The sequence below is a fragment of the Stegostoma tigrinum genome, chromosome 30 (assembly GCF_030684315.1).
Source record: "Stegostoma tigrinum isolate sSteTig4 chromosome 30, sSteTig4.hap1, whole genome shotgun sequence".
Classification (NCBI taxonomy): Eukaryota; Metazoa; Chordata; class Chondrichthyes; order Orectolobiformes; family Stegostomatidae; genus Stegostoma; species Stegostoma tigrinum.
In genome coordinates, this window is record NC_081383.1 from 25,179,567 (window position 1) to 25,196,018 (window position 16,452).

Consider the following 16,452-nt stretch of genomic DNA (forward strand, 5'->3'; position numbering starts at 1 on the left):
TTGCCCCTGAGGTCCTTTTTAAATCTTTTCTTCTCACCTTAAATGTATGCCCTCTAGTTTTGGACTCTTTCTCCCCCTCCCCCCATGCATGTCCTTCATGACCTTATAAACCTCTGTATGGTCACCCCTCAGCCTCTGACGCTCTGGTGAAAGTCGCTGCAGCCTATTCAGCCTGCCCCTGTAGCTCAAACCCCAAGGACATTAGTGAACCAGCTGGGCTTTTCTTTGAAAAACATTCAATAATTGAAGGCAGTTGACATGGATCCCTTTATGTTCTACATTTTATTAACTGAATTCAAATGTATTTATTTGTAATACAAATTGAAATTGGGGAAATAGTAAATAAAATACTTTCTTAATGTAAGAGTAAGGACCAAGCTTTTTGGGTTTTAATGTGCCTTCTTTTTGTGGGCTGCTGTCTTATTAGAGATGATTATGGGTTTAACCTGAGGGTCGCCTTGCTTCGGGCAAGGAGAGGAGGCTGAGAAGGGGAATCCTTGTGGAGCATCAGCTAGTGCAGAAATTGAGCCCACACGTTGGTGTCACTGCATCACAAGGCAAGGCTTAAATTGACTAAGTGCATTGATCATTTTTGGTAAAGAAACACTGCCTCGGATGTCCTGTAGTGTAGACAAGAATACAACAGGGGGCATGTGAGAATAGGAAGAAACTTCAGCTGCACTGAGTCCTGGACTATTTTCAGTCATTTTGATCTTAAAATGATTATTCGTTGACTCTGAGCACTAATGCAAATTGTGGTCAATTTCAATTGTATTTTTACTTTTGACCACCTTCTATCATCATGGGAAACTGTGTGTCGGAATATATGAAAAAAATAGTTTTGAAATGAACCCCAGCAAGCAAATTATATTCCATAAGGGAACTAGCTCTGAGATAACAAGGTGTAGAGCTAGATGAACACAGCAGGCCAAGCAGCAACAGAGGAGTAGGAAAGTTGACATTTTGGGTCTGGACCCTTCTTCTATCTCTGCTATCTCTAACTCTGATTAGATTAGGCTTCGGCACAAATCTGTGTTTGGTGTCCAGCACATCTGACGCAAGGTAGCAGTAGTGAGAGTAGAGTTCCTGCTCCCAGCAGTAGCAGTGGAGAAGGGACGTTTGGGCCCAGGGCCTTGTGAGGGACCTGACAGGTTCAGCAGTGACTGCATTGCTGAGGTCAGCTCAGCGCAAACTCATGGCAGCAACATTGACAGCAGGGGCAAGATGGTGCTGAAAAATGGTGATACACTTCTGCAGCAAAAGGGACTCAAAGCTGACTGTTTACTTCCTGCTGGTGTCGGTTTCTGTGTCTGGGTTGAAGGGCCCAGATCCAGGCCCATGGCTAAGCACCTCAGAAGGACTGTACTGTCAAACATTTAACTTTATTTCTTCTTTATTCCACTTTTTTATAGCTAAGATTTTGTACCTAGGTGCCTTTCTTTCCAAGATAGTGCCAGGAATGGTGACTTTGTGCACTTTTCACTGTACTCAGTATCCCTGTAGTGGAGTACATGTGACAATAAAACCTCATTCTAATTTTAACTTGGTAACTGAGGCTCTAATAAGTGCATACTAGATGATAACATTTTTAAACAATGTAACCAACCATTTCAGAGATGTTATTACACAACCCTGGGGCAGGTGGATCTTGAACCCTGGCCTCCTAGTCCAGGGGTAGGGAAATGACCATTGTGTTACAAGAGGGCCCCATTATAATGTTGCTAATTTTGCGAAAAAAAAAAAAAAAAAAAAAAATTGTTTAGCCTATTTTGCTAATCATCCTCTTCAGATATATGATCACATTCTTCTGGAGCATTTGGGACTTGAATCTAGGGGTAGGGACTCTGCTTCTGTACCACAAGAGGGCCCAGAGATAACATTTCGATCAGCATTTTCAAATCTGCTTCAACACTTAATCAGAATTCATACAATTTAGCATTAACTCTGCATGCCTGTAATTGTCTTAAGCCCTAATGTGATGTGATGATAAATTGGGGAATTGCTGGGTATTAGCATTGGGTGGCGAGCAGGGAGGAAGATATTTAGTTATTTGTTTGGATTGGTGTGCAAGACTGTCGTTGCATTTTCATCTCCTTCAAATTTTGCAAGACTTTACAAAGTTAAATCAGGATTGTTCCAGTTCTCAAATTCTTCAACCATTATGCAGATTGTCAGTCCACCCAGATTAACGTTTCTTGGGCCAAAATTTGAATTTGTTATAACAATTTCCATGACTTGACCAATTAATTACCAGTAAGAGTTAAGAATCTGAATTCTTTCAATTAGCATTTCCCTTTTGTAGTGTTTCTCCAACTTCAGGCTTAAATTTCTTGGTGCCTCTTCATTGCTTGGCTGGAATACGGCATGTTGTCCAATTCTCCTTTCCCGTCCTGGTTTCTAAGAACAATTGCTCTACAATTTACCCATATTGTTGTTAACGTGTACCCTTTGATCTGTTTACAATCCACAATGTTCTGTTTCTGTATAAACAAGCACAGAAAAATAGTTAATCATTTTGAATGCCACACCTATATTGAGATGGTTGATGGAAAGGGATGGGCATTGTTTGCACTAGCTGACAAACTGATCACTGAAGTTTTCAAATTGCTATCAAAAGAGTCAAAAAACAAAGACTGTCGATGCTGAAGATCTGAAACCAAAACAGAAATTGCTGGAGAAACTCAGCAGATCTGATAGCATTTGTGGAGAGAGAAAAATGTTAATGTTTCAAGTCCAGTGACTTTCCTTTGGTGTTGAATTAATTCCAAGATAACAAGTCAGGCAACAGAAGGTTCCCTATATGAATTGCAGTCATTTAATAACTGGAAGAGGCTCATTTTCAATACTATAGTACAAGAGATAGAATAATAGAAATTGATGGTGCAAGTGGAGAGTATTTGGTTAATTGTATTTGTGCTGCTTTAAAAGAGCTACCTAGTTTAATCCGATCTTCCAGCTTTTGGTCTGTAGCCTGTAAATTATCAAAAAGTGCTTTTGTAAATGTGGTGAGAGTTTCTACATCCTGCACCCTTTTGGGCAATAGGCTTCATGTTCATTATTGCCTGGATGAAATAATTCTTCCTGAACTTCCCACTAATCCTCCTCCTAATTACATTAAACCTTATGGCCAGGCTCATTGATCCCTTTAAGGGCTGCTAGTGAGATGCTTTGTAATTTTCTCAGCTCAATTAAGTGTCTACTCAACCTCCTCCATTCCAAAAAAAATCTTCATAGCTACAATTCACATTCCTCAAGTCTTCTCTGTACTGCTCTCATGTAATCACATCCTTCCTGTAATCTGTTAACCAGAACCACAGTGTATTCTGTCTATGATCTAATTAATGTTTTCATGGTTCTAGTGTAGTCTGTCTGTTGTCATATTCAGTGCCTTAACTGAAAGGTTCTTTCCCTAAGTAACACTTCGCACTGTTCCTCAAAACTTTCCAACAATTTACCCACCACTGAGAGATTTGGCTTGCTGACCGGTAATTACTTGCTGTATCTTTTTTGCCATTTTTCTACAAAATTGTAGAATTGGCAGTCTGTCTAATTTTTTTTCCATAATCCACATCATTCCAAGACTGAGAAATTCGGCCATGTTTCAATCTGCATACCTTCAGAGTATTTCCACATCTTTTGATGTGTTGTCAGATTTACCGTAAAGAACAAAAGATGTCGGGGGAAAAAAATGGGCCATTCAGGCCATTGACTCTGCTTCCCATTCATCCGATAATCTTAAACTTTATTTACCTGTCTTTTCCCTATGACCTTTTGATTCTTTAATTATTAAAAATCTGTTAACCACCCTCAGCAATAAATGCTTCCAGAGGTTTCCTGCCCCTGGCTCTATTTTGTTTTTCTTTTAAACTTAGCAATGGGGCTTCTTTTGCATTGGCATTAAGTATCTCAAAAAAATTGGTCCACTTCATAATATTTTTACTATTTTCTTTAACCCAATAGCTATGCCTAGTTAAAGCAGTACTTCTGGAAGAAATGTTTATTGAGGTATTCGCTTGGAGGGATAGCAGTGGAGGAAGAAGCAGTTTAGTAGAGATTTAAAACTTGCATCCTTCACCACATAGACAAATTAATAAAAATGAAGCACAGGAAGGAACGCTAATGCGCGGTTCCTGCAGGATGTGGGAATTTCCATGAGCAGATGTTGACTTTGACAAGCCTCTCTGCAGGAAGTGCCCCTGATTGTGATGAATTTATTTGAAGATCTCAACAATGGGGTGGGAGTTAGGAACAATCTGGGACATCAGGAAGAGAGTGACGTGTGGATCAAGAGTTTTCAGCTAGATACCCTGCTGAAGTGAGAACTTGGCAGTAACTATGAGCATGAAATGATGGCTTCCTCAAGGAAGATCAGCACTTGGAGCAGACTGTCAGATTACTATAGCACACAAGACTGGGTACGTGAAGGGAGTCTCACAATTGAGTTAAAAGTTTGGTAGTATTAGTGTTGTTAACACCTCTAACTCTTTAGTTTTAGCTCAGAAGCCCAGATGCTTTGTTAAATCTAAATTGCTGAGTTAATGAAGGAAACACAGGGTTCGTGTTTGTATAGCTCCTTGCGTGACCATTGGCAATCACAAAATGCTTCACAGTCAGTGAACTACATTTAGTGCCGTCATTACGGTAGCATATGACAATTAACTTGCACATAGCAACGGAATATTTACCAGGTATTGTGTGACAGGCATTGGTTAGTTGTTGTCTGGGATATTTGGAGAATTCCCTGCTCTTATTTTAAGTAACAAAATGGAATGTTTTCACCTCCCATTTGAAAGATGAAGCAGCGTTTTAGACATGTAGAACCCCCACAGTGCGGAAACAAGCTGTTCAGCCCAACAAGTCCACATCAACCCCCTGAAGAGCATCCCCCTGCCCTATACCTATATTTCCCATGGCTAATGCACCTAACCTACACATTGCTGATCACCATGGAGTAATTTAGCATGGCCAATTGACCTACCCTGCACGTCTGTGGACTGTGCGCGGAAACCAGAGCACCTGGAGGAATGCCACCCAGACACAGGGAGAACATGCAAACTCCACACTGACGGTCTCCTGAGGCTGGAATCAAACCCAGGCCCCTGGTGCTCTGAGGCAGCAGTGCTAACCACTGAGCCACTGTTCTAGATTTGCATCACCAATGAAGTTGACGTCTCAGGCAGTTGAGCACTTCAGAGTATGAAACTGACATACCAGCCTGGATCATGTGCTCATGACTCTTGAGTGGGTTTTGAATTCACGGCCTGGGATTTGAGTCAAAAGAAAATGATGGAAGGTGTCATCAACAGTGCTGTCAAACAGCACTTGCCCAGCAATGACCTGCTCACTGGTATTCTGTTTGGATTCTGCCAGTTTCTGGGCCCATTGCAGCCTTGGTTAAACATGGACAAAAGAGCTGAAATCCAGATGTGAGGTGAATGTAACTGTCCTTAACATCAGTGCTGCCTTTAAGTGTGGCATCAAGGAGCCTGAGCAAAACTGGATTCAATAGGATTTTGTGGAAAATTCTCTGTAGGTTCTAGTCCTACCTGGCATGTGGGAAGATGATTGCAGTTCTCTAAGGTCAGACATGTCTGCAGGAGTTTCTTGGGCTAATATCCCAGGCTCAACCATTTCCATCAGCTGCTTCATTACCTTCCCTCCATCATAAGGGCAGAAGTGGGGATGTTTGTTGAAGATTGCACTTGTTCAGCACCATTTGCAGTTCCTCAGATACTGCAGCCAAGTGCAACAAGGTCTGGAAAAGATTCAGGCTTGAGCTGACAAGTGGCAAGTAACTTTCACATCACATTAGAGAATCAAACCATCACTCCAATAACATTAAGTTAAATTAACATTACAATCCTCTCGCTATCAAGGTCCTGGGAATAACCATGGTCCAGAAACTTAACAGGACAAGACATATCCATACCATAGCTACAGAAGCAGGGCAGAGGTTAGGAATCCTGCAATGAATGACTCACCTTCTGCATTTAGTCATATGGTTTAGAAAAAAAACTCTTCAGCTCACCATGTCTATGCCATGCAACAAACACCAAACTGTACTAATCCATGTACCTGCACTTGGTCCAGAGTCGACCGTTTAAATGCTCGTTTAGATGCTGCTTCAGTGCTTCAAGAGGACATACTTCTGCCGCTCTCTCAAGCAGCATGTTCCATGTTTCTGGTGAGAAGATTTTTTTCCCTCTGCTCTTTTAAACCACTTATTCCTCACCTTAAGCATGTCACTGATATATCCAAGATCAGAGGGCGCAAGGAAAAGATTCACTCAACTACTGTCAGTGCCTTTAATAATGTTGTATACATCAATCATTTCCCCCAACCCCGGCCTTCTCAGCTCCAAGGAATATAAAGTTGTTACAAGACTTCCTTGCTGCTATATTGTATGCCCTGGCTAATGAAGGCAAGCATCTTGTGCACCACCTCCCCCCACCTATCCACCTGTGACTCCCTCAACGATTTAGGGACTTGTACACCAACGTCCACAAAGCATGCCCACTTTCTACAAGACTGAAGTCAGGAGTGTGATAAAGTACTTCCTACTTGCCTGGATATATGCAGTTCCAATAACACTCCAAAACTTTCACACCACCCAGGACAAAGCAGCCCCTTTGATTCATGAGGGGATTGAATGTTATGTCATTGATGCTCAGTAACAAGACTGTGTTCTACCACCGAGCGGCACTGCAGAAATTCACAAAGGACTCCTTCAGACAGCAATTTCAAAACCCATGATTACTGCCAGCAAGTATGTGGGAAACAGATATATGGGAACACCACCTAAAGTGTCCTCTCTAAGCCATTCATCAACCTGACTTTGGAGATAGGTTGTCATTCCTTGCTGGGTCAAAAATATTGAAACCCCTTCTTTCACAGCTTTGTGAGGTTACCAACACCAAATGAACTACAATGGCTAAAAATGACAGTTCATCACCACCTTCTCAAGGGCAACAAGGAATTGGCAATAAATACTGGTGCTGCGAGCTACACCGACATCCCATGACTTTTTTTAAATGGTTACTATTTGAGCCAAGGCAAATATGAAAGGATTTGAAATATTAGGCTGTTGTCATTATTATTTGAGCTGAGAAGATTGTGGGGCAATTTTCTTGAGATACTTACAAACATGATGGAAGGGAGCAGAAGCTGAATGACTCCAGCAGTTGAGGGATAGATTGTAGATTACATGCATTAATTGATAGTGCGGAAGAGGAAAAGCTGTGTTTGCTTTTTTTTCCTGCACAGGGCTGTGAGTCTGTGAAATGGACTTCCCAAATTTGTGACTGAAGCCAAGTGTATCTAACATAGGTGAGATAGCTGGCTGAGGAAAGGGGACATGGTATTTTGGAACAAACTGACCACATTGAATTAGGATGACTGCTTGTGTAGAGTATAAAGATCAACACAAAATGATTGGGTTAAAATGGTCTGTTCCTGTTGTTTCTATGTAATTCTGTGGATAAGCAATGTCACATTAACTGTACGACTGTTTACTTATAATTGGCCATGCCAAAATGATCATTTAATAAATATCCTGAACAATTGGAATCCCAGTAACAATCCCTAATTGATAGCTAATTGAACAGAGGTGGTCTTAGGAAACATTTTTCTCAATAACTGTCATGTTACCATATTTTCTACAGACTGAGCCCAGTTTAGAGTTGGGTAAGAGAAATTCCTTTTTTAGAATATTTTTAATAATTCAATTCATGCTCGGAAATTCCATTCCGGATCAGTTTCACATCAATTAATTTCTAGACCAGATGAATTGATATTCACTATTACTGACCCTAGATTTGGTGGCCACTATGGATATGCAGTTGGGGTTCACTCCAATTAACTTGTCAAGATGATGATAACGTAAGTACATTTGCAACTTTGTATCTCATTCTGTTTTCCTTTCAGGAAAAGTGTATAAATGTTGTACCAAGGACTGCAAACAGTGTTTCTCCAGTATGCATCATCTGGTGAATCATATGAAAGTGCATCACAAACCTAATCGATACTTCAAGTAAGTTGATCATTCGGGCAGATTGAATTAATTTCAAAACATATGAAACTACGTGCTGGTTGCTGTCAGATGTCTTGATGTTGGGATCCAACTTCACTATAGATGAGGGAGACATAACTTGCAGATTGAAGTCCCACCACTCCTTTTCATTACTGTCTCCACCAATAAATTGAACTAACACAATTGAAATAAGCATCAGTTAGAGACATCATTTAAATTTTAATGACTACACCAGTTATTTTATTTCACCAAGTGCTTGCCCTGTACTTGCCAATTTGAAAACTTAGACTGGTTTCACTCACAGTTAATCTTCCTAAAGATTTGGGTCAACTGTTCATCCTATTGATCTTTATGGAAGACAGTCAGAGGTGAAACTGGCTAAAATCTCCCGTCAGTGAGGTATTCTGAAGGCTATGCTTTGGAACTACCTCCCAAAGTTAATAACTGTACAGACTGCTGACTGACTGAGCTGTGCAAACCTGTTACCAGGTCCTGCTCTGTTAATAGCTGTTGCAGAACTTGCCCCAATTTATCTGTTTCCCAGCAGCCAACAGGGGACAATTTGAGGCAGCTTCAGTACTTACTACCTTCTGTTGGAAATTCCCATCCATTTACTCCATACATTTGGTGAGTTGTTAACATGGATGTATCTCCTGTAAGCAAGGGTGCATTGTGTAATTAGTAGTTTAATTCTTTGACCTAGTCAATATTTATCCCTTCCTCAACATTGCAAAAAATTATCTAGTGGTTATCACATTACACACAGCTTACTCCTATAATCAGCATCCTGGTTGCTGTGTTTCCAACATTACAGTAGTGACTACACTTTTATAAAAATACTTTGGCTGTAAAGCAATTTGAGAAATTATGTATGAAACACTATATGAATGTGGTTCTTTTTGTCTTTTTCTTCCCAAGGTTAGCACCACCACCCTCTGCCACCCACTCCCCCCTGTCAAAAAGATAATTTCTGTACTGAAGCACCAGACGACTTTATTACAATTTCGTGCTTTATTTCTGCCAAACTTTGAGGCATTGATCAGTTGTCTCTTAATAACTCTTTTATACCTCTGAAAAGCTCTCTACCGCTCAAAAGACAAGGGCAGCAGATGTGCAGGAACGCCATCTCCCGCAAGTTCCCTTTTGTTGCACACCATTTTGACTTGGACATAGCTTGTTGCTCCCTCACTGTCACAGGGGCAAAATTCTAGAATTTGCTTGTTAACAGCGCCATGCGTGTCCTCATCTCCCAAGGCACTGCAGCTGTTCAAGAAGGCAGCCCACCACCACCTTCTCCAGGATGATTTAGAAATGGATGGTGAAAGCTGGCCTAGCCAGGAATGCCCATATCCCAGGACGAATTTTTGAAGTCAAAGTTTTGGTTTGCTAACGTGCCTATTTGTAAAAGGGAAGGGGGAATGACTTAGTCTGAGGTTAGGTGTGACTTGTCTGTTGTTATCGTGGTTGAGATCAGCACCTCAACATAGACTCTGGAGTCCAAATGCCTTACTGATCCACCATAAAGTCACTGAGCAAACATTAGTGATTCTTTTTTAATTTGCCCCGCTATCATTTTGTTGCATTGCCCCCAAGGAATACTTACATAATGTCTGTATAACCCAGGTTGTCTCAAAGTAGAATAGGCTGCACACAAAGAACCCTGACTTCCGATGAATGATGCAGTGCCACATGCTACTTTTCTTTGTTGCCACAAATCAGCCTCGGCTAATTTCAAAATGTTTCCTTCTGGTTTATTGATGTGACAAAAATCTGAAAACAGTTATCACCCGCTAGGCATTGTGCTTAGCTCAGTCATAACCTCAATGTTTCAAAGTATTAATTTTGAAATGTAGTTTGTTATTGTAATGGAGATGCAGTAGCACAGTAACACAGGGAGCAACATAGGAAATAACTGGAATTATTGTTAAATGGGAGATAATTCTTGGTTAAGATACTGGGGAACTCCGTTCTTTTCAAAATAGTGCCATGGGATCTTTAACACCCACCAGCGCATATAATCAGGGCTTCACTTTTAATTCAAAAGACTTCTGACAGAACAGCAGCCCCTCAGTGTTGAATATGCCAAGTCTGTGTACTTATGCTTCTGGAATGGGCGCCCAAGCTCATAAGTTTCTAATCCTGAGCCAAGAATGAGCCGTGGTTCCTTCATCAAAGTTTTTACAGATTTATTTCAAAACTGTTGGGTTTAAAAGCTCTGAAACCCCAGAAGCAAACACTAATTTTTGAAATAATTTGTTTTACAGATGTGAAGCATGTAAACTACGTTTTCGAACTCATCGATCTCTATTCAAACACATGCACATTTGTTTTAATACTGCAACAAATGCTCTTCCTCAAAAAGTAGAGAAGCAGTGTCCCAGCCCTTTGCCAGTCAGTGAGTCAGACGCTCTGATCAAACAGCCAGTCCAGGTAGAGCCAGTGAAATTCCAAAGTGTTATCAAGCAGCTTGAAAAGGATAGCAATGTAGCAAACGTGGACACCATCAGCAAGGCATCTAATTCAAGGCCACTCACACCACTCCCAAATCCCCTGCCAACTCTTCACACGCCGCTAAGTTCAATGCCATTGGTCTCTGCAACCCCACATTCATTTTCACTGTTGGAGCCCTCTCTGTTTGCCACACCCAACCTGAGTAGGTTTCCTAGCCAAGCACACAATCCAGTGCCTGGCTCCTTCATTCCATTTGTGCACCCTGCACCTTACAGCCTGTCCCAAAGTCCCACACAGGCACGCCTTCGGTCTTACATTCCCTCTGAAAGCCTACCATTCTCCAGTGCGGTCTGGAGAAAGAGTGCAGGTGAGGTGTATTTTAATCTTTTTTGACTATTTTTGACTTTCCAAAGGAATTCACAATTTTCATTTTGGCTGCTAAATTCCTGGTGGAAACAGCAATTTGTGAACTGTCATTTTGTAGAGAGAGTTGAAAAGAAAATGCCTTTTGCTTCATAATTCTTGGGAGGTCCATGTTACAAACTTGTGAAACCATTGCTTATGGGGTGAAAAAAAACTGTTAAATTTGAAATAATAATGTTAGGTACAAAGATTCCTTTATGATGGCTCTTGGTGTTTTTCTTTTTGATCTCCTTCATATTTTCCTACCATTATAGTCCATTGATTGTGCTGATATGAACTATTCGCGTGTAGTGAGAAAACAGTCAACTTGAAATGAGATCTGCATTCTTTGTTTCGTATTTCACTTTAGCGGTATAACAGCATGATAGGAGGTTATTCAGCCCATTGAGTCTCGACTAGCAACCTAGTCAGTCCTATTAGCACCCCTATCCATCTCCAAGGTTTTGTCTCCTTCAAGTCTATCACCTTAGATGATGGGGTGTGCTTCATGGTGGTTGACACTTGTCAAGCATCATGTGATGTGGCTCACCAGCCCCAGCCTGGCCAAACTGGATTTTCTTAAAAGATTTAGCATAATTTTCTTGCTATTGTATTCGTTTCTGTTTGTAAAAATCAGGATCCCATTTATTTTGCTAACTACACTTTCAGTATCACTCTCCAAAGTTCAATGTGCACGAACACCAAATTCGTTTGTTTCGGATCCCTGTTTGGAACTATACCATTAATTCAATTACACTCTACCTGTCGGTCCTCTGTTAAGTTCCCCATGCCAGCTGTTTACTCATCTTGCTGACTTTATCAATGTTGCACTCAATTGGCATAATCTTCAATGTTTGGCATCAGCAAATTTTTAAATTTTACTCTACAATTATTGAGCTATTAGCATGAGTTATTCACCCAAAGCATGGCCAGACATTTCCAGTACGCTCTGCCCATTAGCTTTATCCTGTCTGCTGCTTCTGAGATTTTGTCAGCATCCTTTTCTGTGATAAACCCTGATATGACTTACTCATTGAGTATTCTAGCCTGGCTGTATGCCTCCAAGCATATTATCACCTCACTTGTCTCCAGTACACTCTACCCAGCCTCTTGCTATCTGTTTCCTAATTATATGCTAGTTTAGAATGTTTGTGCTGTTTTCAAATTACTCATTCTATCTTCATAACCCTCCCATTTTCTTCCTCTTTTCTCTCCACTTGTCAGAGCTGTCCTAACTCTTTCGAAGAATTCAACTGATATGCATCTCGCACCTTTGTTTTTGTAACATCAGCAAAATAAAAACATGCATTTTATTAATCATAATTAACTAGTACTTTTTTAAAGTTTTGATTCATTGTGATAAAGGTGCAGTATATTTATTAACTGTTCACCAGGCTTTAACAGTGAAATTGATTTTTTTTTGTTTTTCAGATTTATTTGTAACATGTACTTGTTGGTAAATTCTGACCAAGTGTATTGTTCACTGCCATTATCTGCTTGTTTCAGCTCAATCTGCAAACAGCCGAATTGTCTGGGAACATACCAGGGGCCGATATAGTTGCATGCAGTGTCCATTCTCAAGTCTGTCACGGGAGGAAATGACCTTGCATTTGCAAGAGCACAACAAAATCCTCAGCAGCAGGTTACCGAACGAGATGGGTATGTTCGTGAATGCTGGCAACAACTATGGCGCTCTGCCAATGCAGTTCAGTGAATCTCTGTTTACCTAAGTTTACGTGGACTAAGGCCTGTGTTCAGAAAGGCAGTCACCAGGATTATACGCTTGACAGTTGACAGTTCAGCATTATATATTGTGGTTGTCGGTGAATTTGGGTCTAGTGAATTTTGTTCTGTTGGGAGTTCGCATAAAATTATAAAGACCAGCTTGCACCAAAACAAGCAGCCATCTGTATGTGCCATCAAGATGCAGTGTGAAATAGAACTCTGTATTTTTGGAGGGATAGTACATTTCATTCATTTATGTTTCATGCAATGCTTCTTCCCTTCAAGTCATTGACACCTTGTTGAGCTACAATTTCATGGGTTTCAAATGCCCTTTGCAGCATCTTGCCCCATCCCTGTTGTTCATGGTAAAATAATCAGCCCTATTTGATCCCAAGGCTCATTCAGTATCACCTGACTTCCACGCATCTATTTTCAAACGGGATAGTCTTCAACTTCCCCTTTTTGACCCAGACCTCTCTGGATAATTGCAGCACCTCTACCTTGGCAAAATCTAAGGATCAGACATGGGATTTTCCTTCTTTGTATTGTTCAATTGTCCTGGCTAAACCTGTTAAGCCGCCAAAGAAACCCTGAGACAGTATTTTGCACATTAACAATTGTGCCTGCTATTTAGTGCTGAGGTTACCAGCAGATTTATCCTTTGTAGTTCATTTTAATAACGGGCTTATTCATTTCTAAAGCGAGGGCCTATGGATTTTAAAGGATATTACCAACATTTTTTTTCATTTAGTTAATCAAAAGCTTTATTTTCTCAACATTTTTCTGTAGAAAACTATGTATCTTAGCTTTATTGACAACTTTTAGCTTTCTGTACAAATGTAACTGTGGCACAATTTATGTGCCCTTAGCTTGATAATGCAACATGATATCATGTCTAAAAGCCCCAGGGTATCTCTTATTTACAAAAACCAAATGAACTGCAGATGTTGTACATCAGGAACAAAACAAGAAGTTGCTGGAAAAACTCAGCAGGTCTGGCGGCATCTGTGAAGAAGAAAATCAGAGTTAACGTTTCAGGTTCGGTTCTGAGAAAGGGTCGCCGGACCCAAAATTTTAACTCTGATTCTTCCGGGACGCTGCCAGAACTGCTGAGCTTTTCCAGCAACTTTGTTTATTTTTAATCTCTTATTTATAATGTTTTGGAGCACTGTCAGGTATACTCTCGAACACAAGTTCTGACGTTTTGGGGATCCCATTAAAATTTTTGATTTTTAGCAATTGCATTTCAAACAGTTGCCTCACTGTTCTTCTGTTTTTGTCGTACTCCAAGATGCCAACCATGAGCAACTGTCTATGTGGGGTTTGTACATTATACACGCACACCCCTCCGGGTCTGCATGGGTATGCTCCAGTTTCCTCCTGCGGCCCAAGGATACACGGGCTAGGTAGTTTGGCCATGCTAAATTGTCCATAGTACCCAGGGACGTGCAGGCTAAGTGGGTTAGCAGTGGGAAATACAGGGATAGGATAGGGGGTTGGAGTCTGGTAGGATGCTCGTTGGAGAGTTGGTGCAGACATGATGGGCCGAACGGTCTGCTTCCACAATCTATGATGGCCATTCCATTTTTTTGTAGCATTTCAAAAGCGTCTTGCAATACATGCTATACAGTTTGAAACCTCTCCTGTAAAAGTTGCATATGCCCAGGTTGAAAATTTTGTTGCTCTTGAATGTGGATTTTTATTCTACTTTGGCTGCTTCTCATTTAAAGTTAGTGCCAAACATTTAATAGCACTTTCTACTTTTGTGGGACTTTTTCCTTCGAGCATTCAAAACTGATGATGTGATGACTGTCTATCACACAATAAATTTCCCCTCTTGCTGCATCCTATGTGTGCATGATACTTGTGCAACATTTCTGAGCACTGGAGCTTTAAAAGTATGCTGTGGGATAATGGGTACAAAGGAAAATTGTTTGTTTTTGTCTGTAATTCCCCTCAAGTGTAGGTGAGACAGGATTTCTGGAGTTATGTTCTAACGCACTGTTGGGCATTACACTTCTTGAACTAAATATTGGACTGGGGTAAATAATCTGCTATATGGCCCATTTCTGAGGTCACAAAATCTCCATTGACCGTGTGTATCCAGCTTCTCAAAAGTGTGGTAATAAATTAGTTTTCTTATTTGGTTTGCCGCAAAAGAATAAACCTGCGTGCGGGCCCAATTTTATAGTCTGTCCAGCTTACATCAAAGGGGTCAGTTAGTGTGAAAGTTTTTGAGTTCATCATTGAGGCGAGGAAACATTTTTGTTCTAGGGGATCTTCAGTGTGCTCTTGGGTCATAATGTTAGGATTTTACTTCATTTCTCTGTCTGGGAAGTGAACTGTGGCCTATTTTGTAGCATATGCTTCTCAAGAAGCCTGGTTTATACACTGGCAGAGTGCTGTGCCAACCTGGATTTAACTCGCAGCAGAAAATGATATTTGGTTGTTCGTAGTTTTCATCTTGGAACAAAAAAGCCATTTCAATGTATCTGCACTATATTAGAGAGATTGCTGGCTGGCTTCTGCTGGCCAGGAGTCAGCTAAATTATCTGCTGCATGCTGTCCAATGTATTGCTTCAGACATTTTCTCATTGATACACATGGAATCCCTCTGCTAAATTAGATAGCTTGTCAGAGCACAGCATTGTTCAATTGTCTGCTGCAACAGGTGATACTTTTGAGGACTTGGAGAATTAAAGGATAAATACAATTGCCCATGTTAATTTTAGTTGCCAGCTTTAAAATGTTCAAAAGCAGGAATTTTATTTCCTTTCCCTATCTGCCATAGCAACATTCTTTTTCTTAATTTCTACTCATCAATTGCTAACCTTCCAAACCGAAATAATATCATCAGTTCCAATTTGTATAAAGGTAAAGTTGCCGTAGTCCCAAAGGGCTGCATTCTATGATAGAGAAATGACCGATGTTTTAACATGGGGGTCAGCACGCATCAGATGAGGGAAGAGATTGAGAAGCTGAGCCCATCATGGGTAGTCTCAGCCAGTGCGGGAATTGAACCCACATTATTGGCATCACTTTGCATCACCAACCAGACATCCAGCCAACTGAACTGAACTGAACTGACCACCTAATTTATGATTGCCATGGAAAATCTGACCAGATCGATTATCTTTATGCGCTTTGTTCAAAGGGGAAGTCGTTGCACTGAGGTTAGCGTTGGTGATTGTCTACAGCAGAGATTTTCTGCATTGCATGTCAAGCCATTTGTTTTTATGTATTTTCCTGCTTTCATTTGATCTGTTATCATTTGCAGTCTGCAGGTTTGTTCCCTTACACAATGTACTAGGGATTTAATCTAATTTTCACTGGGAACACAATGCCCTAGGTCATGACTTGTGGTCAAATTCCTTCAGCTGTGGGCATTGAAAGGGTATATTGGATACTTGATTTCCTTCTTTCAGACTTGAAGACCATGTATGGGTTTAATTATGCTCATTGTTTTGCTTTTATTGTATCTTGTACAGTAATTGAAAATCTTAAGTAAAAAAAACAAAATAAATGTCATTGGTCAGTGCTTAGTCAGCCTTTTCTTTCCTTAACAAAGAACCTTTTGCAGTTTAAAGCTAATCTTCGATTCATCTCAATATTTAACATCACAAACAAACAATCCCAATACAAATTAATTAATGGAATCTCATTGGAGCTGCTTTAACATTGACCTGCTTGCCTTTTGTATTTGTTCTCCATTGAAGTGCATCTTGAATCTAACCACTTTTGAAATGATTCAATGTTCCCACTGAACCAAAAGTAATCAACAGAATCTGTAGGAACTGAAAATGTGTATTGCAGGAAAACAAAATAAACTAGCTTCCAGGATGGTG

The 16,452-nt window shown here is 40.5% G+C and overlaps 1 protein-coding gene across 3 annotated transcripts in view; it reads left to right on the forward strand.

Annotated features, from left to right (window-relative positions):
- The window catches only part of znf414 (zinc finger protein 414), a 28,186-nt gene extending 12,077 nt beyond the window's left edge, over positions 1-16,109 (forward strand). For 2 of the 3 annotated variants that reach the window (XM_048559821.2, XM_048559822.2), the window contains exons 3-5: positions 7,924-8,029; positions 10,294-10,847; positions 12,389-16,108. In XM_048559821.2, coding sequence (XP_048415778.1) covers positions 7,924-8,029; positions 10,294-10,847; positions 12,389-12,612 — 884 coding nt within the window. In that variant the 3' untranslated portion in view covers positions 12,613-16,108. Of the gene's footprint in view, positions 1-7,923; positions 8,030-10,293; positions 10,848-12,388 lie in introns of all 3 variants that reach the window. The other variant, XM_048559820.2, reaches the window with a different exon arrangement.
- The last annotated feature ends 343 nt before the right edge of the window (positions 16,110-16,452 follow it).